The 24,072-nt window shown below is 38.7% G+C and overlaps 1 protein-coding gene across 1 annotated transcript in view; it reads left to right on the top strand.

The window, feature by feature from the left end:
• The window catches only part of TLN2 (talin 2), a 181,689-nt gene extending 159,809 nt beyond the window's left edge, over nucleotides 1–21,880 (top strand). Inside the window, 8 exon segments of the mRNA XM_008636855.2 lie at nucleotides 725–832; nucleotides 4,109–4,214; nucleotides 5,827–5,951; nucleotides 12,597–12,722; nucleotides 14,484–14,546; nucleotides 14,640–14,822; nucleotides 16,951–17,076; nucleotides 18,067–21,880. Coding sequence (XP_008635077.1) covers nucleotides 725–832; nucleotides 4,109–4,214; nucleotides 5,827–5,951; nucleotides 12,597–12,722; nucleotides 14,484–14,546; nucleotides 14,640–14,822; nucleotides 16,951–17,076; nucleotides 18,067–18,195 — 966 coding nt within the window. The 3' untranslated portion in view covers nucleotides 18,196–21,880.
• The last annotated feature ends 2,192 nt before the right edge of the window (nucleotides 21,881–24,072 follow it).

Below are 24,072 nucleotides of genomic sequence, written 5' to 3'. Positions count from 1 at the left end.
CTCCCCCGCAGCCAGGGTTTTGGCGGGATGAGGAGGCGGAGGCGGCTCCTGCGGGCCGTTTCCGTACTCCGCTCATCCCGAGCTTCCCTGCAGAGGGAGCCCAGAGACCAGCGCCGGCCCTGGCTCGGGATGTTGCGGGTTGCAGGAAGGGCCGAAAATAAGTGAGCCGTGAGATAATCCCCCATCCCAACAGGAGATAAGAGGCTGCAGGAGTGGAAGGAGCTGTTCTGTGAAAGGAAATGCTGTACGTTTTGGGGACTTTCACTTGGCAACAAGTGGTACTTCTGCTCAAGAAAAAAGTTTCCTAGAAGTTTATTGTAGAAAGTACAAGGCTTGAAGAGGCTGCAGGTTTCACTTTTTATTAAAAAACAAATGGTTGAATTAGTCGGGCTTATGTCAAATGCCAGACATTATACTTAGTGGAAATCCTTACAAAGACTTGACTCTGCTGCAGCTTCTCTCTATATTTAAACAGATGGTTCCAGCAGTGCTATTGCTGTGTTAAATCTCTCCATAAAGCTAACACCATTAATGAGTCTTCACAGAACTGCAGCTCTGCTGCTCTTCCAGTGCTGTTTGCTTACAACAGAAATGGCTGGCCATCAAGCTCAAATGTCATTTGCACACTACAAAATATCTCTTCCCTTCTCTTTCCCCCATCTCTGTGTGTTGATCTTCTCTTGTGGGAGCTGTTTTGGGTACTAATGTTGTTTTGCTTCCTCAGCAAGCATCATATCACCCAGATGTGAGTGAAGAAGTTCGGGAGAGAGCCCTGCGCTTTGGAACAGAATGTACCCTGGGATACTTGGAACTCCTGGAGCATGTTCTCCTGGTAAGGAGTCATCTGCATGCATATACTGGGTTGCTTCCAAGGAGAGAGTAATCTCTCTGCCCTCTTTCTATAGTGACTGCTAGTGACACGTTTTTATCAGTTTGTCACAAGGTTATGAACAGTTTTGTTGTTAGGAAGAGCAAGCTAAAGGAAACTCAATACTTAGCTCAAACTGTGAGGCAGAAGGCATACTGGAGTACTTAAATGGAGCTGCATTCTGGATCAGATCTGGAGACAGTACAGATCTGAACCTAGGAAAGGTCCCTGACAAAGAAATTAAAATAAGACATTTCAGTATGCTTTTAAGCCCACCATAAACTCTAGACATACTAGGGACAGGCCTGTCCCCCAGACTGAAGAGGTTTCATAATCTTTATGAAGGCACTGTTACATGCCTCTTGCAGCCACACCTACTCAAAGCCATCCCAAAATCCCCAGCCAGCACTGCCTCACAAAGAACTCTCCAATACATCAGAAATGACACCCCCGAAGTTCTGCATAAAACTTCTGCACTCAAATCCAAACTCATGAATCCTGCTGTCAGTGGGCTTTTCTTGACCGTACATAATTATCACATAAGATACTAATTATCCCATATTTGTTCTTCTGTTGCTATTAATTTGTAGGAAGCAATAAAATGTGTTTGAACTAACATTTATGAGATATTGATGTTTCTGGAGAAGACTTAAATCAGAGATCAGCTTCATGGATGACCAGCGATTTCTTTTAGGTGGCTCTCAGCTGATGTATTAAAGTCTCTGAAACTGAAATTTGCAGCCACTAACTGCAGATTAGCAAACCCAAATCAGTTTTGTTGCTGAGAACAGAGCATGTGTAATTACTTGCATCAACTTGCTGAAATATATGTATGAAACTACAGTCACAGTTGCGCTTGTCACTAGCGGGGAAATAGTTCAAGAATGTTGGAACTTGCTAATAGAATTCTTAGAGCTGTATTTCAGTAAGTGATTTAGCATTAGATGTCTGATCCATTTTTAGTTTAGAGGTACTGTGGTGAGTTCTTCAGATTTGACCCCTGGAACGCTGTCAGTATGTGTTTCAAACTGAGTGCCAGAACAGACCGAAGACTTGAATAAATTTTTGCTCATTTTATTTCTCTCTCTCTCTGCGTAAGTCAAGAGGCTTAAGTTTAGGAAGGCATGTTCCATTTTATTGAAGTAACAGGCCTTTCTTACCTTAAGCCTCTTTACGTTCAGGGCCCTAAAGCCCTGAGAAAGTTCTGCCCCCTCGTACCACGCCCTGCCCCTTCCCTAGTGTTGGCTCCCTTAGAAAACTCTGGTGGTTTAGAACCCCTAGGTCTGCAATTTCATTTAATTTACACCATCCAGAAACGCAGATCATGGGGGATTGGAAATCTCCAATTAGTCCATCTGGCACCCTGTGATACAGTTGTCAGTAAGTTCAGTTATACCCTCAGTGGTCAGGCTAGGGATGCTTGCAAGGGCTGCCTCAGCACAGGGTGCCAGGGGTTGTCCAACAGCCATATTTCTTTGAAAATGATACTTGTTAGGTGCAAGAGTTGTCAGATGCAATATCTAAAATTTCTCAAGCCCCAGTGTATTAACTTGTGCAGAGGTGGCATTGGGCAAGTGGCACAAAACTGACTTGTTTGCTCAAAGGAATATTCCACTAATCACCTAGCTAGGGGTAGAGCCAGGAACATGCTAATTCCAGCTGTACGGCATGCTCTTCTTAGTAAAACTCCTTTTAAGTTGTACTACTCTGGTTCAAGACTGACCTGTTCTGCATATCCATACGCTCCATCCTGGTCTGTGTTGATCCATGGGTACTTGAGGGAAGTCTGGAGCTTTGGTTGTTGTCCATGACTCTGTGGGGATGAGACTCTGCTGACAGTTCTAAGCTGGCTTTAAAACAACGCAGTTCTTTAACAGCCTAGTTTTAAAATGTGCTCAGTTTTTTCAATTCCAACATTGTCAACACTATGACAGATAGTACTAGTGTCACAGTTACTGGAGTAAAAAATGGCATTCTTTGTAATAATCCTGACCACATGTGTGTATTTTTTTGACGTTTTTGCTTATATTTGGAAGGTAACCCTTGAGGTGCTCTGTGCTCAGTTTCTGCCATGAGAAGAGTTTATGCAGTGTATAAATTTTGGTTATAACTGTGTTGTTATATTTTGTTAGTGTTGCAGATTGTAGCCATTGAGGATTCATGTACTTGTGATTACTGTGGAAATTTGTTGACTAAGGATCATCCTTAGGAAGCAGGAGACCAGTCCACACATGCGTTGACATGGGAGCTCCAGAGAGAGAGAATTCCTTGTGTGGCAGAGTTCCTACCAGACAAAGTTAGGAAAATAACTTGGTTTAGTTTATTCTGTCAAAGTAAATGGGTCATGCATTTGACTGCAGTATGGCAACACTCTGGCAAAAAGATACAATCTGTTTTCAATGTGCATCCAAAGAGGCTTGCAGGGGAGTTTTTGAAAACATTAAGAAAAAACAAACCTGGGTGTGACTTTCACAACTCAACCATTTGTTTTGCTCTTAAAGCTCTACCTATGTCTGTCACTCTTCTCTCAGAAGGAGCTTTTGAGTATACATAAATTTCCAGAATTTAATATTTTTCTTTACAATATGGTCATTAAAAATGCAGATGTTCCTGTTCAGGAAAAGAATTCCACTTCACTCTCTAACTGTCTTCGTGTTTTTCATTTGAAGCAGCGCAGTTTAATACTTGATACAAATTTAGTTCAGAGATTTTTTATCTTTTCCTTCTGTTTGAGGGTCTTGGCATTTTGTGTTCACCATTGCTGATTTTTTTCCAGAACAGGCAACTGGTACTTCCAGAACTCTGTAATTCTGTCTCTCAGAAATAGGGATGAACCAGTCTGTCAATACTTCAAAATCACCGTCTCTCCAAGAGTGTGAAAAGACTGAGCCTGATGCATAAGTATGACTAAAATACCTGAGAATGGAGGGCTAAAGCTGCATATTCCTCCCAGATACTCACAAGTGTGCCTCTGTTTTGGATAATTCTGTCCTAGGTTTAGGATTGAGAACTTCCAACAACGTTGTCAGTTCCTGCAGCTGTGCAAGGCAGTGCCACTTTCCTGGTGTGCATCCAACATTGCAGTGTAAGCCTTTGCTCCCAGTGCTTCACTGACAGTTACAGTTCTCTTACTGGGCTCTCACACAATTGCTGTATAAAATAAAGCTTTCACGAGAGTGCCTTGGGAATCTTCCAGCATTCTGGAATCCTTACTAATGTGCATTCTATCCCTTTCTCTAGATTCTTCAAAAAGCAACTCCAGAGCTAAAGCATCAGCTGGCCTCTTTCTCCAAGCGGGTTGCAGGTGCTGTCACAGAGCTCATCCAGTCAGCAGAAGCAATGAAGGGTGAGTTGGGAAGCCGGGCTACCAGTGTGGTGTGCTCACTACTCCGGAGATGATTATCTGATATTCGGTGTAATGTACACTGCAGGGTCTTCTCAGTTATTTCCTGCTGTTATCCATACATGATCCTTGGAAATCAATCCGAACCATAAGCAATTTTCATATATGGGAATCCATAATTTCTTTCCTCCTTCCCTCCTTATCTCTTAATACAGTTACTCTTTTTCGTAGAACAGTGATCTACATTATGCTGTTTCAAGTAATCTGTTCAAGTAGCTTTATTTAATTCTTCAGCTTTTTCTGCATTCTCTTTTATATTTCAAAATTTCAGTTTCCATTTGCTAACGAGGTAAACCAATATCAGACTTCTTCTATTCCCTAAGTGCTTTTTAAAAATCCTTATATTATTCTCATCTTTGGAGACATTTATTAATTTCTGGCAATTTTTTCATTTTACTTCATAGTCATTAAAATAAAAATTATTTCTTTTTTCACTTACTGCCTGTAGAGGATGTCTTTATTCACTTTAGAAACTTTTTTGTGGGAAGTAAAATGTTTTTTAACCATTCACAGTTTTCTTTCCTAATTTTCATGTATAGGTACATAATAAAATTGTCTCCTAACAAATATAACATGTAAATGTTTTAACCTTTGTGAAATGCCTTTTTTTGAAGAGGAACTGCTACATTTTACAAATTCGGGGTTGACTGTACTTATACTTGCTGCCTTCTTTCTTTTTTCCTGTTTATCTGCCAGTATTAGGGTTTAATATAGAACATCTTCATCCTGTACAGCATTTGAGCTGAGAAATGGTTTCTAGACCATGCCCTTAGAGGTTATGAACTTCTTTTGGCTGTTTCATTGTTTCCCTCAATTCAGAATATGGATGCTTTCTGAACCTTGTAATTCAGAGAATGATGTTAGGAAATCAAAAATAATAATGCACTGACAACTTCCAAAAATCTGAAACCACTTCCAGCCAAGTATTCATTTTGTGGATCTACAAAATTTCTTTGAGAAAAGAGAAATGCCAAAAAGTCAACAACAACAAAAAGTTGACCTTCAGATGTGATACAGAAACTGCTTTGGCCTGTTCTACATCGCTGTTAGACACACACTGCCAAAAGTGTGCTTCCTTCAGTCAGTGCTAACTTCATCCCCAACCACTGCCAGCAAACAGACTGCCAGGTGTGCTGGGGGTGACTGTGTTGGCTGTAGCCTGTTCTCTCTACCGTTCTGTCAGACTTCTCAATGAGCCCTATGGCTTGGTCAAGTTAGGAACCATCTGAGTAAGACCTCTGATAAACACAAGTTGAGTGACGGCTGGTTTTGTTCCCAGTATGGACAGTACCCCTTTTTGAAGCTTCTCTGCTTACACAATTATTAAATAAGTTACTTTCATAAGAGAATAATCCTGCTAAATACTTTTTTCCCCTCTGCTTTACAGTTTTCTCTGTGACATAAATCACTGGTTTCATGCCATTATGGCACTAAAATCAGCTTTCTGTGATGTACATTCTGTATTGGATACTTGAGGTGTGATTGCAATTCCCCCTGTTTGAGTGGCAGCTCACAGTGACACTGAAGTTATTGTCTCGGTCTCCATTAATTTCAGGGACAGAGTGGGTGGATCCAGAAGACCCAACAGTCATTGCAGAGACAGAGCTATTAGGGGCTGCAGCATCAATTGAGGCTGCAGCAAAGAAGTTAGAGCAGCTGAAACCGAGAGCCAAGCCTAAGGTGAGTGTCCATCCCCATTGTTTGTTTGAGGTTAACAAAGCAGAGGATGCACATTGCCTGTAGCCTGGTGTGTACTTTGCTACTGGCCACGATAATGGTGTAAACAATCAAACCTTGCATGAGTCTCAGTGCCACAAGGTGCTGCTCTGGATGGCACTTACCCCTGAGGGTAGAGGGTAAAAAGATGCTTTTCAGGGAGGGAGTCAAGCACCAGCCATGAGCAAGCAAAGGGAGATAAGCCAAATGTTAGAAATGCTTGTAATAGTTATGGCATCATTACTGTTGATTATTTAAATTTCTGTTTCCAAACATATTTTACTGGTGTGTAGTCATTCTCACTTGCTTTCTTTTGGAGATCCTTTGTTCACATCTGAATTTGTGTAGTATAGCAGGAGAAAGCAGCAGCAACACAGATGGGATCCAAGAGAATGTAAATAACCTGCAGGATTTTCTAAGACTAAAACCAGCATTTTATGCCATGCTCAGAGAATAGCTCTTTCAGTGTAAAATCAGATACATTGTATGATCATTTCTATGTAATTTTCCTGAAGAAAATTAAATTACAGTTCATTATGATATCAATTGGTGTTGCATGTTGCCAGGTCATTTCAAATGTGTCTCTGAAGATATAAAATTAAGCCAACTATTTTCATGTGCAGCACAGAGGGAATATATGAATCTGGTGGATCCCAGAGAATTGCTACCTTTTGCCTGGTGTTAACGGGCAAGTTTTAGTAGAAATTACTATGTTGCATCTCGTTAAAATGAAAAACGTGTTTTGGCTGTGTAATTGACTTCAGGAAAGGACTATGTATCTATTTTCCTGTTTATGCTGCTTTGTAGGTGGAAAACTGTTTTCAAAGTGAAGCTAATGAGAGTCTTTCTAAAAAGCAGAGCCTCAAGAACATTCAGTGTTGGATGATTGTATTGGTGCAGGGTAGTATTTTGTTATTTAGGAGCATCAGATGAAATAGTTCTTGGAAGCTTCAGCCTTTTGAGGACTTCCCACCCCCCACTCCCTGCTTAGTGATAGGAATAAATTAACTCATGAAAAAGAAATGCTCTTTGTCTGCATTTTTTAGCAAGTACATCCATTTTGGTTATAAAGAAAAATGGTCCTTTATAATGAGATTCTACAGAGTGGAGGACACAGGCTGAGTCTGAGGAGTGGAAAAGTCCTCCATCACCTTTTCTATACAATCACTGCACAATAGCACATGTGTGTTGCCTGGTAACCATAGAGCAGTTTCCTTCCAACATCTAAGCCACTCCAGGGTCATTGTAATTTCCCAGTGAATACAGCTCTCACACCTGCTCATCATTTAACATGTTAATTTGAGTATCCAGCCTGCTTGTGACTTATTGGTCTGTCATTTTCTGAAACTAAAATTCATATCCAACTGTTTGTTTGATTTGGGATTTCAGCGGCCTTTGCATCCTTTTCAGATGTTTAATCTTTTTCACAATATGGATTATAATCCACATCAAAAGGTACTAGGAAGTTCACAGAGTGGCTCAAATAGCACTTTTTTCTGCTGCAGACTTGTAGCTTGTATCCTCCCAGAGCAGGATTTCCTGTGGTGAACAGGCTCTGTCTTTCTGATGCCCATCTTTGCCAACATACAGAGTATTGTAGTAGGAACACTTAGACTAGGTGTAAGGGTTGCTTTGTCTTGTGCTCAGTCTATGAAATGCAGGAATAGGAGCTATTTTCTACAATGGAACAGACTATCTAGACAATATCCTGCTTTGGTTAACAGCAATCATCATCAAGTGAACTTGCAGAGAAGTCCTTAGTTGGTAATTTTAGAATATCTACCTGCAGGAAATCCATCATCTTCATCATTACTAGTTGGTGGCTGATTCTCTGGTTTTTGGTAAAGTTTTTTTATTGGTGCAGGGAGTGGGAGTCATTTGATTTAAGCTTGAAATTTTCATCTTTGTGTTCCAGTTTGTCTTTTACCTCTGAAAAAGTCCCTAATAGCTGAAGGTAGGGTTTCTTCTCATTTGTTCCACTATCTTCATTATGTTAAAACTTTTCAATTTTTTTTATTTCTTATTTTCCTTGTTTCCTCTTCATATCTTTGCACCTCTCATGCTCCCATTGATGTCTTAGGCTGACACAAATAGCATGAGACATCTTCATTTTATACTACTGGGAATCATCTTATCCCAGAGAACAATTTCTAATGAGATACAGTCCTTCTAACTGTTGCCTGTGTTTTATTGTACGATGCTTATTTTGTTTGCTTTAAATCCTGGTTGTTTGGCTGCAGGTGAATGTGCTCCCAAAATGCTTAGTCCACTAGACCACAGCCCCACTGACACCCTTTAAATATCTGTATGTCTTCTGAGTTTGTATCTTGGAAGAACTTTGAGGACTCTCCTGAGCAGGTGTTGTTACTACTGTCTGTAATACAAAACCTGTTCAGTGTTCTCCTTGCCATGTTCAAGGTGGGAAGTGATCTGAGAAGCAATGAGATCTTTATGGTTTATTAAACAGGATTTGGCTGTCATGTTTCCTTTAAGTGCAATTATTTTTCCTGAGTGTGGATGCTTACTTTTTTCAGTTTTCCATTTGGAGAGTCAGGTGTATTGCAATGCAGGCACATATTCCTTCTGTTATGCAAATATGCTACTGCCTGTAAAAAAACAACCCCCAAAACGAGTAATTTTCTGAAGAAGAAAAATATTTTGTCTAATAAAATCTACATGCTAATACTGGGCAAAAAAAACCACTTTAAGTAAAAAGATATGGTAGATGAGGTACAACAGGAGAGAGCATTGCTGTCCCTACCCTACTCTGTCTGCTCTTCATGCTTCTGTGCAGGCCTCTGCCTCCAGACAACACTGGTGCCTTGTAGTCAGTAAGAGTTCCCTGCTGGTAGCTTTCAGCAGTTGGTCCTTTGTTTTTTTAACCCAAGATGAATCAAACCTGGATGCCTTTTTCTGCAGGACTCTGTGTGATATGTTTGATATATTAGGTTGTTATTTAATCCAACTATATATCAAACATATTCCTACAGTGTCCTGCCCTGTCTCCGGGGGTTTTAACATAGTAGAAGGCAATATGAAGGAGTACAGTCACTCTCAAGCAGGTTTAGAAGACTTCCTGCAGACTCCTAACCTAATCTGGTATAAAATACATACATGGAGGGCTCCTTTATCAGTAGAGTTGCTCTTGGAGAGACTTTTAAGTTGTGTAGGGCTCTTTGTGACAGTGAGCAGCAGCTGTGCCAAGAACTGACTTTCACTGAAATGGTTACTGTGTTTTCCGTGGCCCAGTGCAGTAACTTACTCATATTGGTTTGCTCATTATGAAGTAGAAGATGAGAGGTGCTTGAAAATAAAATGGTTTGTCTTTTGTAATTTTTGCTACTGTTTTGCAATGAGATTGGGGGCTCATTTGTTTTCCTATTAACCCTGATTTTATTTATGCTATCCCTAATAATGGAGATGCTGTAGAAAAACGGTTAAAATGCACTACAAAAACATCTTTTTTGTTTTGTTTTCAGTGGCATAATCAACATTTTTAGGATATTCCATTCTACAGACTTTATAGTGAGCCTGATGTTTGTCTGTTCTCGTGACTTCATTTTTCAATCCATTTATAGCTGTACGTAGTTAATAACAGCATATTAGTTTAGGCTTGAGGAAAATGAGATGCTGATCTTCATGGGGGTTGCTTGATGAAGGAGAAGCTAATCACTTGTGTCATAGATCTGGGTTTCTAAAGAAACTCGCTCTAAAATCTCACAACATGGTATTTTCTGCCATGTATCACATCAACGCTCTCAACTTTATTCATGAAGGCTTTGAATTGACACATGTTGTGAGGGTACTATATATGAGTGTGAACTTAAGACAGTCCAGGAGACACTCTTTTAATAATGGGAATGGTGGAATAATTATTTTTCTTGTAGGGCGTTTTGCAGTGCCCAGTCTTGTGCTGCTCCCTGTCCTCATTACTAAGGAATGATCTTGGGAGAGCACAGGCAGGAAACACACCCACAGTGCTGGCTGAGTGTTGTGCCGCCTCCCCCATTGATATCCAGCCCTTAGATGTACGTCACACCTGAGAATGCTGAAGGGCAAACCACAGGGAAGGACTAGAAAAGAAGGATTTGTTAGAAAAGATGAAAAGCCAAGAGGCATTCAACAGTTTGAGTGCTGTGTAAGGCTGCTACAAAAATAAATTCTTCACAGAAGGGATCAACTGTCAAAAGAATTTTTTTTTTTTAAAGTAAAAGAACTTGTGAGATGTCAGGGAATGCAAGACTTGAAAGTTTGAGAACCTTGAGGTGTGGCTTGTTCTTCCAAGCCCCAGATTTCAATATAATTGGAAAGAAACTGATTTGGTAAACGGGGGAGAAAAAAATCTGTTACCAGATGAGATACTAAAGTTTTCTTCTGTGAAAGTTAATCCAGCCATTGAACAATGGCATTCTTGATAATGCAAGCTTTGATTTCTTGGCATTCTCTTTGAAAAGTAGTAATTTTTGCTTAGGACTCGTGTACAATATTTAGTCCACTCACTACCCTGAACTGAGTTCAAACAACTGCTTTTGTTCAGCATCTTTTTGGTGGCTGTTTTTTCACAAATTGAATTCCATCTGGGCACATACACAGCTGTCCAATAGATCAGACTATGGCCATGAGCATTTTATTAAACTTCAGCAAAGACTGACTCCTCCTTTGTAATAAATAAGCAGATATTGAAGTTCTCACTCACTTAAGTTTGAGTTCCTGACATTGAGTGCTGACATATAAAGAGTAATGCACATAATATATTTTATGTTGGAAATAAGAATTTAAAAACTTGATAGCAAGAAGTCTTGGACAAAAGTAAAAGTGCAGTAACAGTCTGTTAAATTTATTGTCAGTCAGTGGTACTTTTGTTGATATTTCAGTTTCAGTCTTTAGTCAAATCAAAGTCAATAATGCATGTTTTAGTAAGGACAATAATTCTGATAGAGACTTTACTGGATTCATTTTAATCACTCTGGCAATGTTGTGATTGAAATAAGAGTTTCATAAGTAAGACCTGAGACATGTAGAGGGCTGACGTGATTGCACTTAGGTATAATAATGTTCATGATGTTGCATTGCAAGCACTGCCAAAATTTTATGTGGAACATGACTTTCCAAAGCTTTGCAAAGATATATACTTTAGTTGATGGGAATAGCCCAATGGCAAGGCAAGACAAATACTTTTCCATGGATTAGGTGGCTTTTCCTAAAAAAAAAAAACATACAAAACAAAACAAAAAAACTTTCAAGTGGTAAACATCTTTATCTACACATCAGTTTTCCTTTTCAGATGATTCAGTTTTCCTGGTGTCTGTGGATGCTATTGTTTCATCTCCTGGACTTTTAGTTATGTGACAGTTACACGAAATGCTGTAGGACTGAGCACTGCTTGATGGGCCATTTTGTAATTACTCATAAATATCTTTTATTATTTTATAATTAACTACTATTTCATCAAACTACAGTATCAGGAGAACTAAATCTGACTTAAATTTATATGGGTGTGCTTAGACTTGCAAACGAAGTACCCAATTTTCTAATTCACAGCCCACCTGGCTGGTGTTTCTAAAGTTACTTGTGTGACACAAGAATGCTGCCAAAGTTAGAAAAACCTGTATTTCAAAAGTCTCATCTCTCTCAAGGTAGAATGCCCTGATACTGTAGCCACTAGCCCTACTCGTCATACAGCCTTGGATTCCACTGGCTTGTGATTGGATCACAAACAAAATATATTATGTTGGATTATTTTATATAAAAAACTATTGCAATATATGCCCAGGCCTGGTTCTGTCTAAAATAATAATAACTGTTCATCTCTATCTATTTTGTTAACTGTTCAGAAGCTAGTAAGCATGCTTAGATGGCTAAATGTTTTCAATACTTGTTTAAATTATTTGAAAGTCAGGAAAGTTCTTACAGAACAATAAATTGGCATTTTAAATAGTAAGAAACCTCATTAGGAGGTTTTGCACATGCTTGTTGAAAGACATGCTTGGATGACTGAAGTGTTCCAGACAGACCTTTGGAACTTCATATCTCCAAGATCACTAAACTGGACTGCTGCACAAAGCTGCTTTCTGTGCAGTGACAGCTCTTAGCAAAAGCTGCTAAATCTATGCTCTTGCTTGGTACCTACTTTACGTTCCTTAGTACAGGTGAATGAGACAACACACATTTATCATTGTTCAATGCCTTAAGTCTTCAGGTATTTAGAAAATGCTTTCCCTAGTTTAGCAATCCTGGAAGCCACTGTTATGGCACTAGAGAGATCATCTTGATAGGAAAAACAAGAATTTCTTTTCAAACTTCCACTTTTCTGAATGTAGTTTAGAGTAGCCCTAGTGGAGGTAATGCATTAGAAAGTTGATGGCATTCTTTAAGTATCTTGTGTGATACTCTGTTTCAGTGTGGGCAGCCACAAGGGCAAGCTAATACTTAATTTATGTTGACTCCCAGCTTTAATCCACACAGAACTCCTTTGCAGAAAATGATATTGTAGGTCTTACTGACTTTACTGATGAATTCCAAAATCTTCTTGTCTTTGTATATGTCCTCACTCTTGAAAGTGTAATTGCTTTCAGGTGAATGTGTAACATTGTTTTTTCTTGGTTATAGCAAGCAGATGAGACTCTGGATTTTGAAGAACAGATCCTGGAAGCAGCTAAATCCATTGCAGCTGCTACCAGTGCCCTTGTGAAGTCAGCTTCAGCAGCCCAGAGGGAACTGGTGGCTCAGGGAAAGGTGGGTAAAGAGGACATGTAGCAACAGTAGTGGGGGAAAGCACCGAAACTGAATCCAGTCTCCTAACTGTGCTGTTAAAAGCAGTAGGAAAGAAGCTTGGGAATGACTAATGGAAATGTAAATTTTTCATTGCTCATCACAATACACGGCCCAGATCTGGTTCTGTTTAAAAAATCCCACAGTTAGGTTTATTTAAACCTCACAAGTGGTGTTTGGTTCTTCAAATGATTCAGTTGTGGGTAGTTTTACTGTGGGGGTTTTTCACTTCATGAAGATCTGTGATTCAAGCTAGTAATGTATAGTCCCACACAACAGTTTGGGGATCCAAACCCAAATGTCACAATGTACAATACTGCTCTGGACCAGAACAACAAAAGGCGTCAGTAATTGTGCCCTCAGTGTCTTGTGATTCAATGGGGACACAGGCCTGCATGTAAAGTCAGTACACTGAAGTAGCTGTGCTTGTAGTTACTGCTGGGACCAATGGAAGGAGTGTTTACAATATGTCGTATCCTGTAGGTGTGGTCAGAATTGAGGTTTTGTAAATTATTTCATATCCATCACTATTTTTCACACTTAGTATACTCTGAAATATAAAATCAAAACATCAACCAGGTATGTTGCCTGCAAGAACAATTTATTATAGGACCATTGTTGTATAGTTATGGTTTCCATTTTCACCTAATTCTTAACTTGGAGCAGGCTGTCTTACAGATCCCACAATCAGGCTATGCTGTCTGCTTCAGCCTGGATTCTGGGAAGCTAGTGCTTTTGGCTCTAGCAGGAGCACAGAGCACTTAGTCTGTGGTCTACTTAAAAGTACCTGTTCAGGGGATGATAAGGCAAGAAAACCTTGAAACCTAAATAGTTTAGGGACCTAATGGGTTTTTTTTGTATAACTGATTTTTTAGTTACATAAAAGTATCACCATATCTACAAGAGAACATACCTTCTGTTTATGTTGGTGCTGCACTTAATGATTTGATTTCATTCCCTGGACTTCTCATTATGCACAAATCCCTGTTTCCATTTCTTTTAAAGCACAAGCTTCTGGACCATGTTTGCATTTCACATCTTCCAGCTTCTCTCCCAAAACCACTCAGACCCAGGCAGCTGGGGGTGTAGGTCTGGCAACCAGTTATAGAGTTTAGTTTCATTGCTTTCATCTAACATGGGAAGAAGACTGTCTCCAAATTGTTGCTGTTACTGCTGATGCCACGAACACTTCAGTGGAAAAGCCATGCAGAAAACTGGGCTGCTGTCCTAAACTGCCATTATTAGGCATGAAGGCACTTGGAGGGCTTCCCTGTGAAGCTTTCTGATCTGTACCTTCCCAGAGTGCTTGCATCAGAAGAGATGAAAGAATAATGTAAATTCAAATGTATTATGGAGACAGAAGTAAGTTATTTTAAAGCCTGGGAGTTAAGGAACTGCTGCTTCAACTGTTGCTTAGGCTGTGGCTTCAACCATCAGTAATATGCTAATTACTGGTTATTCTGGTAATTACTTCTGTGTGTTCCAAGAGTGGGTCAGCTGAAGCAGTATAGTAAGTTGGACACTTCCTGAGCAGGCAGATGTATGCTGGAAGCACAGTTACTCTGACAACTGACTTCCAGTTGGATTTTCTGCTCCTGGATGTGCTGGGCACAGTCACAGGTACAGGTGTTTCCTTTCTTCATGGATTACTGCTTGTCTAATTCTGAGACAAACCAATTGTATTTTCTGTTTTCTTGTAAGCCATCTCTGAACTGTTTTTTTCAGGTTGGAGCAATCCCTGCAAATGCAGCTGATGATGGACAGTGGTCTCAGGGACTTATTTCTGCTGTGAGTAACTACTTCTCTTGAGAAAACTGGCACCTTCCCTGAAGAAAGAATATCCTGTGAGAATAGACAGTGACTTTTTTTACTGCCTTCTAGGCCCGAATGGTGGCAGCTGCAACCAGCAATCTCTGTGAAGCAGCAAATGCATCAGTTCAAGGCCATGCTAGTGAGGAGAAACTCATCTCATCTGCCAAACAAGTTGCAGCTTCTACAGCACAGTTGCTTGTGGCTTGCAAAGTGAAGGCTGATCATGACTCTGAAGCCATGAGGAGGCTACAGGTACTTGTTTTCTTAACTACTGAAAACCCATGGTAGTGCTATGTAAACACTGTTTCAGCACTCCAAGATTATACATGTGTTCAACAATTTCTTTAAGTGCTAGCCTGGATTGTGGTCAGTCTTCCTTTGTTTCTAGGAGTCAAGAGATAGCAGTTGTAGATAGAGCATTTCTAAAATGGAGAATCATTGTTAGACAGTAAGAAGAGAACCTAATGCAACATCTCAAGTCTGATTGAGCTTCTTTACATGAAACTGGTTCCCTTTTACTTTACACATCCATTTCATGCTAAGCTTCTCTGAACTGCTGCTGAATTAACACTGTGTTTTGATGGGTAAAATCTAACATCTCCAGAAGTTTTGTTTGAGGATGGTAATTTTTAAAATTACTACAGCCTTCTCTGACATCATGCCCTGCAGGCTCAGCCTGGAAATTAAGAACTGTTTCAGCTGCTTTTTTATACCACCCTTGGTGAGCAGTGAAAATTCCCCTTTTTCTTGTACTTGCACAGGTGCAACTAGTGGACACTCAGTGCAACAGTTCAAGTGTGGATAGGCAGAATCAAGTCCAACAGAAATACATATAACTAAGTATCTGTCTGAGCATGAGGAACTGATGTCATCATTTTTTTCAAAGTAGAAAAATTGTTTAAATATTTAGGAGGAAAAAATAAATGTATGAATGCGTGAAAAATCTGTTTGTTTCTATAGAAGACAGTGGTATGTCATAGGGCACTTATAGGGCTGAGATGGTTTTAGTGCTTTATAGTGGATTGATGTAGATTGACATTGCCAGAGGGGTGTGGGGAAGGTGTCAGTACCCGGAAGGTGGTTCTGCCCATAGTGCAATCTGCTCTGTAATATCCAAGGGCCAGGATGGGTCCAAAGGAATTTTAAATGCAGAACAAACAATAAAAACAGGAAGAAAATCAACTACTAGAGACTTTTCTCAGCTCTGATAGGAAATGTAGGGTTCTCAGTCATTGTGGGCAAATATTGTTAAATAGACATCAAATGTGAGAAATTGTTAGGGAATGTGAAAAGGAAATAAGCCCAAGCATGGACTGAAATTGAACTTTGCCATTTTACCAAGCTTCATTTTAGTCCCAGAATGAATAATGAATGGAAGAGCAGTTTGCACTTGGAAATCATGTCCTTTATCATAGCAAAACCAGTGAGTTGATGTCTACTAAATATTATTACTGGTGAACTTCCCAAAACTACTAAGACTTTTCAGCTGACTTTGCCCCCAGCAGAAATGTTTTCACATAGCTTTAATCAACAGGTTGGATTCAGGACTTTAAATGTTTTGCTTTTCTCCTATGTACCCCAATTTGAACTGCATTTCCCATGAATGTAAATTTGGAATGCACTGTTACAGAATCTTCCAAAACTTAATGAAACAATTGGAAATGTTTCCATTCTTTCTGGATGAGCTCCAGGTTGAGCAGAGCAAATTTCAAGTAATTTTTCCTTGGGCCATTTCAGTGAGAAGAGTTGAAAGGGAGATGTAGCTGGAAATATGGGATAGGACTGGGGGAAGGTGGGGAGGCAGGTTCAGAGCAGGTCCATGTGGCTTCCCTTCCTAGTGCCAGCATGTGGGAACAGATTGTCTTGGCCTGCTGGCAGTACCCAGTTCAGACAACAAAAGATGTATTTTTACTAATGTTTAACTGTTTCTCTTTAGAAATCTGAGAATTTTTAGGAAATAAAGGTTTAAATCTGAGATAGCCATGGCTGTGTAAGTTGCTAACTTGCCCTGATGAAAGTCCATTAATTTAAAAACTGAATTGTTTTATAATATCTTTATACACTAGCTTTTAGTTTCTGTTCTTCTCAAAAAACCAAAATCTGATCAGCATAATATAACTTGCAGTTTCATCCACTGTTTTATTTCAAACTGTAGGAAAAAAATCTCATTTGTAACTTCTCCAACTTTCAGCTTCTTAAAACAAATGAATTTTTTTCTCTCTGTAGCACTGATTTTCAAAGATTAATTTGCTTTTCACTGGGGAAAAAAACCCATACCTTTTCTATGCAGTCAAGCAAAGATGTTTTAGTTTTGATGTTCACACAAATCCACATTAGTTACACATTTTCCTTATTACTGAATTTCTTACCTTTCTCAAAGGCTGCAGGAAATGCTGTCAAGCGTGCATCAGACAATCTTGTCAGGGCAGCCCAAAAAGCAGCATTTGGAAAAGCAGAGGATGATGACGTTGTGGTCAAAACGAAGTTTGTGGGTGGCATTGCTCAGGTTGGTACAATCACTCCAGAAATAAAGCAGGGAAAAACCATCACAGAAATGAGCAGTGTTACAATGTCCACCTGCTGCATTGCAGGCTGGACAAATCTATTTAGAAATTTATAATCAATTACTTGATGCCTCATTATCATGTAACCCCTGACGTAAGAGCACAGGATGTGCTGAGTGGTGTTTGCACTTCTCCACTGAGCATTTGCTGTAATAGCAGTTACCATTGTCCAATAGCTTTTATTTTTGTTCTGATTAAATGAATGGATCTTTTCAGAATTCAATTATGTACTTTAAATGTTCCCAAATCTTAATGAAACAATGGCTTTGCATATATTTAAGCAAAGAAAAAAAGAGTGAGAGATAAAAACCGATGATGTTTTGTTGTGTGACCATAATAATTATTGGAAAATAATAACAATATTTAAAAGTAGATTTCAAGGCTTCGTACCAAGGAAGGTACCAACTTCTAGATTCCTTATAATGAATGAGGTACCTCATATTCTGTACTTGCTACTTAAAAGATACTGGACGTGATTATTTCTGCATATCTGTACTACTGTAATTTTTTCTTTGGCGTTCTGAGATGCAGGAAAATACTGTGGATACCTGCAGTAAGGAATGTTCAATTTTACTGTCACTCAGACATTATGTTAAGACATGTGCTAATTCTGCATGTTCTAAACCCCCACTCTGCTGAATGTTGGGAGAATGCAAAGCTGTAAAATTCATCATGGATACATGATAAAACTGTGGTGGTAGATTCTTTTTCTCTTTTTCTTAGTCCTCTTTATGAAACAAGTGGGAATATAATACTTTTCTTGATGGCCTAGTCCTGGGATCTAGAAAAATTTGAGCAATTCCTGATGAAGTAATTGAAATTTGGTGCTTCTCTGGAGAATGCTCAAGGGCCAGCTGGGGCGTCATAGAGAAAGAAATCTTATTTTACAGACAGTATTCCTTGCTGTCATAATTCATGCTTCTGTTTTCTAGATCATTGCAGCCCAAGAAGAAATGCTGAAGAAGGAAAGAGAGCTGGAAGAGGCAAGGAAAAAGCTGGCTCAGATCCGCCAACAGCAATACAAATTTCTACCCACAGAGCTGAGAGAAGATGAGGGTTAACCTGCTGAGATTTTTCTTCCTTTTTATTCTTTTGTTTTCTTTTTTTTTCCTCTTTTTTTTTTTCTTTTTAAGAAATAAGCTAAAGGGGGACAGCACATTGAGAACTGCTCTAACAGCATACTGGTATGCCAAGCACTTAGATAAATAAACTGTCTGTCATAGCTTTGGATGAGCAGAGGGCAATAAACACTTGTTCTTTCCCATCTGCTCAGCTGAGGTGCATGATGATCAAATAATGGTACGGTGTTAGGTTCATCATTCCTGTTCCTCCCTTGACTTATATCTCAGGAGAGAATGTTTCACTTTTTACTAAAGATACTAAGTCAGTATTATTGTCACTTTCCTGATGCTTGAGGTATTTATCGTTCCTTGACTTGTTCTAAAACATTGATAATATTAGTAGGAGAAGAGTCAAGAAATATTTCATATGATAAATATCACATGAGCTGGTGGTTCTCCCCAAGTACCCTTGTAAAAAGAAGACCAAGATGGAGAAGGATGTATGGCTGAGTGGAGAAACACGCATGAGTGTGGCTTTGAAGAAGAAGCCTGTCCTCTTTCAGTGTTATATAGCTGGTTCACCCCAAAACTGGAGGAATTGTCTCTGCAGCTGTTTGCACTACTAGTATTGCTCCTTACCTGATACCAACAAGCTTCTGCTTGTACAGTATTTAGGTTTACAAAATGTGGCAATTGCCATTCTTTAAAGAGCTCAAAAAACAAAGAAATGGAAACCTTGTCACTGCCTCAATAATAGCAGGTTCATGAAAGAAAATGCTGTTTCAATTATATACCTCTAATGTGTGACTACTTTTACAGTATTATACACACATACACATGCTCTAACATTGGACTGAATAGTTTGCATTTTGTTTTTTAATTGAAATTATCTGGTTCGTACTGTGGTATTTCTGCTAGAATGTATCTCAGTTAAAAATGGGAAATGCCCAGTACAACAAAAGACTATCACAACTCTTGTTATTATTTTAATAATTACATTTATAATTATTATGTTTTGAAACCTGTGGGAATTGTAGGAGAAAAGAATAAGTGATTTACAAGTAGATTTACAAGTTTTCCTGTAATATATTTTTAAAAAATTTGGACTCTAGAGAGTTTGTTTTCATAGTTGCTATTGATGAAAATGTATTCACCAAGGAATTGCAGAGAAGAAATAGCAGCAATCTATCAGCAATCTTTGTCTTCAGCTGCAGAAAGGTACAGTATGCTCTCAGTATCTCTGTTGTGACCTAAACAATAGAAATTTGGGTAGAATAACATATTTTACTCTGTCAAAGAGAGAACACAAGTCACAGCAACTTTAACTAGCAAAAGCTAAACTATTTGACTAACTACAGAAACATCTCTTCTAACAATAGTTTCCAACATGTCTCCGACTCCACTCAAGCCCTCTTAAACAATAATGGCAAGTCTGTTTAGGTCAAAGGATGTTGCCCCTCCAGTCGTTCTGAAGGCTGTGCTGTCCTTAGACCCCGCCAGGTACGTTCAGCTGAGCCCGTTGTGTTCTGTGCATACCCGCCTAGTTGTCATTGCTGCGGAAAATACTTGTCTTGTAGACTCCCCAGTAACCCCCTAGTGGTAGGTTCATCAGTTTGGATAGTGCTAACTCCTCATTTAAGTTACCTGCATGAGATAGAATTATCAGGAATTTTGTCACACTACTACTAAATATATAGCAAAAAAATTGCTAGAGAATTAATAAATATTGACGTGTACAAAGGTTTTATTGTCTCTTCTCTGGTACTGACATATTTCAGACTTAGTAGAGTTGCTGGAGAATCCACAATCATGAGACGAAAAAAATTGGTATATCCCAAATGGAATCACTGGCATTGACAGATGTGCTGTGATGTGTAGGCTTGTGTGCAAATGCAAACCCTGTACCATCAGAGATGTGCAATTCCAAGTTCTTTGATTTGCTACTTCAACACAATCAATTTGGTTTTTCGTTCAACTCACTGTGAAGAGTGTCACAGTCTGGAATCCTACACCAAGAAAAAGGCTTCCTGTTAAGTCTTTGGGCAGAAGGTTAAACTGGTATTTATTGCTGTAAGACCTAAATAAAGACCGCTCTAGTGATAGGGATTTTCTGCTGCTGTTGGTAGGTTCAACTCCTTTGCAGCTTATGCCTTTCTCTTGTCTCACCTGGATGGCCTCACTTTCTGATCTCCTTTTCAGAAAGATCTGCAAAGCAGATTTGTTACTTTTTCCCTTTCAACGTATGTTTAACTGTTATTTGATCTCATTAAAGCATGAAGAAAGATGATGCTGTCTTTAACACCATGCCACTATTTTATTGTAGGTATAATACTGATGTAATATACTTTGGTCAGGATGGTATTTGCCAGTTTGATATAAGCCAAAAAAACCTTGTCAAATGCAACTATGTATGGAAATTATATAGCTAGAAAACTTTATCAGTATGTAGAAGGTAAGAGCATGTTCAAATGGTGCTCCAGAGAAGAGTGTTTGGGAAGTCCATTTTAGCACAGCTATTTTCAGACTTCTCTGTTTCTGATTTAGTGCCCCCTCTTACATGACAGAAAGTATTTTCTCCTTAGCTGTATGCTCCATAGAGGAACCACAGTCAGATGAATAGCTGAGCTGGACAACTGAAGTATTTTTTTACTCAGACTTTTGGGTCTTCATTTGTGAACCATTAAGAGAATATAAGGTCATTCTAAGTCTTTCTATTTCAGTTTTTTTTCTTGCTGTTATAATTTGCAGTATTGCTGAAGTCCACGTGTGAACGTCTGTGGAGTTTGGAACTAGCCCATGCACTTCTTTGGCGTGGGGATTTGCAGCAGGAAGTGACAAGTTGGAGTAAGGGGTAGATGCTAATTGATAAGAAGGACAGATGTTTACTTTGTTCTGTTAACTTGTGAAATGATGAATGAGCTCTGTTGTATCTCACCCTTCTTCATGTGGAATTCACTCTGAGAATTGTATGCAAATTAAAAACAAAATGCCTCAAAGTTCTTTGTGTGCAAATAGTCTAATGTCATTTCCCCAGCTATTCAGAAAATTGAACATTTTATCATTTGTCTAAACTTTTATATATCAGAAGCCTCTAAAGTTACAAAAGGTTTGAAACAAAAATTGAATTCCAGACTTTTTTCATCTGTCCCTTTCCCTCTGATTTTCTGCACGTTCATTACCTAACTCCTAATGAAGGGAGAAGTACGTAAATCTAGAAACCTTCTCAACCTAAATATGTTTAGATCATGAGTGCATTTTTGTTTTTCATCAGTGCTTATCAAACTGATAAGATATTCAGGCCAGGAGTATGGCATTTATCATCCCTACGTATTTTTTTAACCTCTTGGGTTTTGGGTTTTCTCCCCTTGGGGAGTGGGCTTGGTTTAGGGGCAGGTATCTTATACTGTAAAAGTTTTCTCCTTATGTAATTGTGTCATGGTTAACAAAGAGAGTTATCTGCCCATAGTTGTCATGATTTCTGAAACCTGCTTTTCTGTATTCATGTTGCTTGCATTAAACACATTGTGGTTGGTCATGTTAATGGAACAACACATTTCTGGGGCACAGTTTATGATGCCAAATGCAAAAACTGTTCAGTCAGGTGAGTTACAACTCTGTTACAAATTGCTCTCATTTACCGAGCTATAAATAAGTGCCATTTTGTCACTTAAAAAAAAAAAAAAAATTAAAAAAATAGAAGAGCAGTACAAACCCCTGTTTTTTCTCAAATTAGTGGACCTTGTTGCAGTGGAAGAACCTCCTGTTCAAGATGGTTTTGAAATTTTATGCCGGAGTTTCTAGGGGTTTGAACTCTCACTTTGTCTTCCGTTTAAAGTTTTAACCCCAAGAGAGGCACAATGAAGTTTGTAGTCATGCTACCATACCATTATGTATAGTATTTATCTAGCCATAAAAATAAATAAGTAATATATTTCAGTTTGGTCTCCACCAACAATAAGCCCCTTGAAGGAATTTTTTTTTTTTTTGCATGCAGGTGTTTGTGTTGCAGGGGTGGTCGTGCAAAGGATTTGCTCCTTAAGCAAAATAAGGCTGAAGTTGCCTGTAAGAGGTTAAAATTCCCAGGTGACAGAGGAGAATGTTCTGTTTCAAGTTCTGCTGCACAGACAAAACTATCAGTGCTTACTTTGTGACATGTCAGTATCAGGTATACTTTGTGACCATTCAATATCCTTAAAGTAAAATACATGTTCATCACAAAAATATATAGAAAAATCAAACACCAGTTATTCAAGGGTGTTGGATATTTGGTGTTGTTCACATTTGTTGGGGGGAAGGCAAGTTTTGCTTTTATATTTGTTATGATTTACATTTCATTCAACATTATTTCCAAGTCAAATATAACTGTGTGTGGAGGTACTCCAGTTCTCTGTGTGAAAACTGTGCCAGAAATCTTGCCACTGCTCAGCTGCATTACAAGTACTTTAATGTTGCTACCAGAAGGGGCTGTTTCTGGCATAATTACACTCATGTCAAAGTGGGATCTTTTGGGCGTTCTGTGTGTTCATCAAGTGGCTCACCAGATGTGTATATTATGTCTCTGATGACGTGATGGCTTTTTCCACTCATTCTTCATGACAGAAACAAGACTGAAGATGCTCCTCTTCCAGTGATGGTTAGCTGAATAATGAATGAGGGGCTGTAGAGAGGCCCTAGGTATGTTTTAGGCTAAAATATTTTAAAATTGCTATGAAAATAGATACTACTTTAAAAAAAGGTATTTAGCAAGTTTGCTGCCTGTTCATATTTTCTGTATAGCACAATTTTAATTTGTGTTCAAAACATTCTAGGCACTACTTTAGAGACTCCAGGAAAATTAATTCTTTTTGCTTGCACAGTATTGCCTAAAGACTTGAAAACTAAACCAAAATGTTTTGATATGCTTGGATCCCTTTTGACCTTATCTTTCTTTACAAGTTTGTTTGCCTTTGCCTTTCTCTTTTGTTTATGAAAGCTGGATTCTTTCCTCCTGGAACGTCTTTTATCAATATATACAATTCAGTTTTCCACCTGTGCAAGTCAGTTGTGTTTCATGTGGCGGGAAAAATACTAATATGTGGTGTTTACCCACATACTGCCTAATTTGGATGATGTAAAGCTTATCTTACAAACATGATTTTATTTCCATCCTGGTTACTTTCTTGAAGTATATTTATTTATTTTAAAAATTAATAATAAGGGCTGCTGACTTTGTACCATTCTAAAATGTCCACTGTGAGGGTTTATCTGGGTGAAGAAGGTTTCTTCTGGCATGGTTATATGTAACCAGGTTTTGCTATAAATTTAAACATCTCTTTATTAAAAAATTACATGGAGCATTAAGTTTAGAAGGCCAGAACTTTTAAGATGAAAATTTGCTCATGGTACTGATTCAAATGTTAATTTAACAGTCAGAGGCATTTTCAGGTTGTGGAAAAGAGGCTGCATTAGGACAGTGAGAAAATGTTGCTGGATATTTTCTTAATACAGTTCTTGCTCTTAAAGAGCCGAATTTAATAAAACTAATTGGAATCTTCAATGCCACACAGATCGATATTCAGCACTGCCTAGGCTGTTAGTATAACCCTTTTGTTATAGAATAATTACCTGTACTTTGCTCCATCTTCACTGAGTGTGGTTCAAAATCAGGTCTTTGTGGCTGTTTGTAGGGGGCAATTGACCAAGTAAAAAGAATAGGGAGGGTTCTTCCAGCATTATAGTTGGATGATCTTTCCGTTCAAATTGCATTGCATATTCTAAGTTATTGGTTAAAATATTTAATTGAACATAAGTCACTGAATTGTTGACCTTATTAAGTCTTGAAAAGAATGGTCAGATTCTGGGGCAGTGGGTGCGTTATAAATATGTATTTGCACTGTC

The sequence above is a fragment of the Corvus brachyrhynchos genome, unplaced genomic scaffold, assembly GCF_000691975.1.
Source record: "Corvus brachyrhynchos isolate BGI_N302 unplaced genomic scaffold, ASM69197v1 scaffold200, whole genome shotgun sequence".
NCBI lineage: Eukaryota > Metazoa > Chordata > Aves > Passeriformes > Corvidae > Corvus > Corvus brachyrhynchos.
This window is presented reverse-complemented; position numbering and strand designations above follow the sequence as displayed.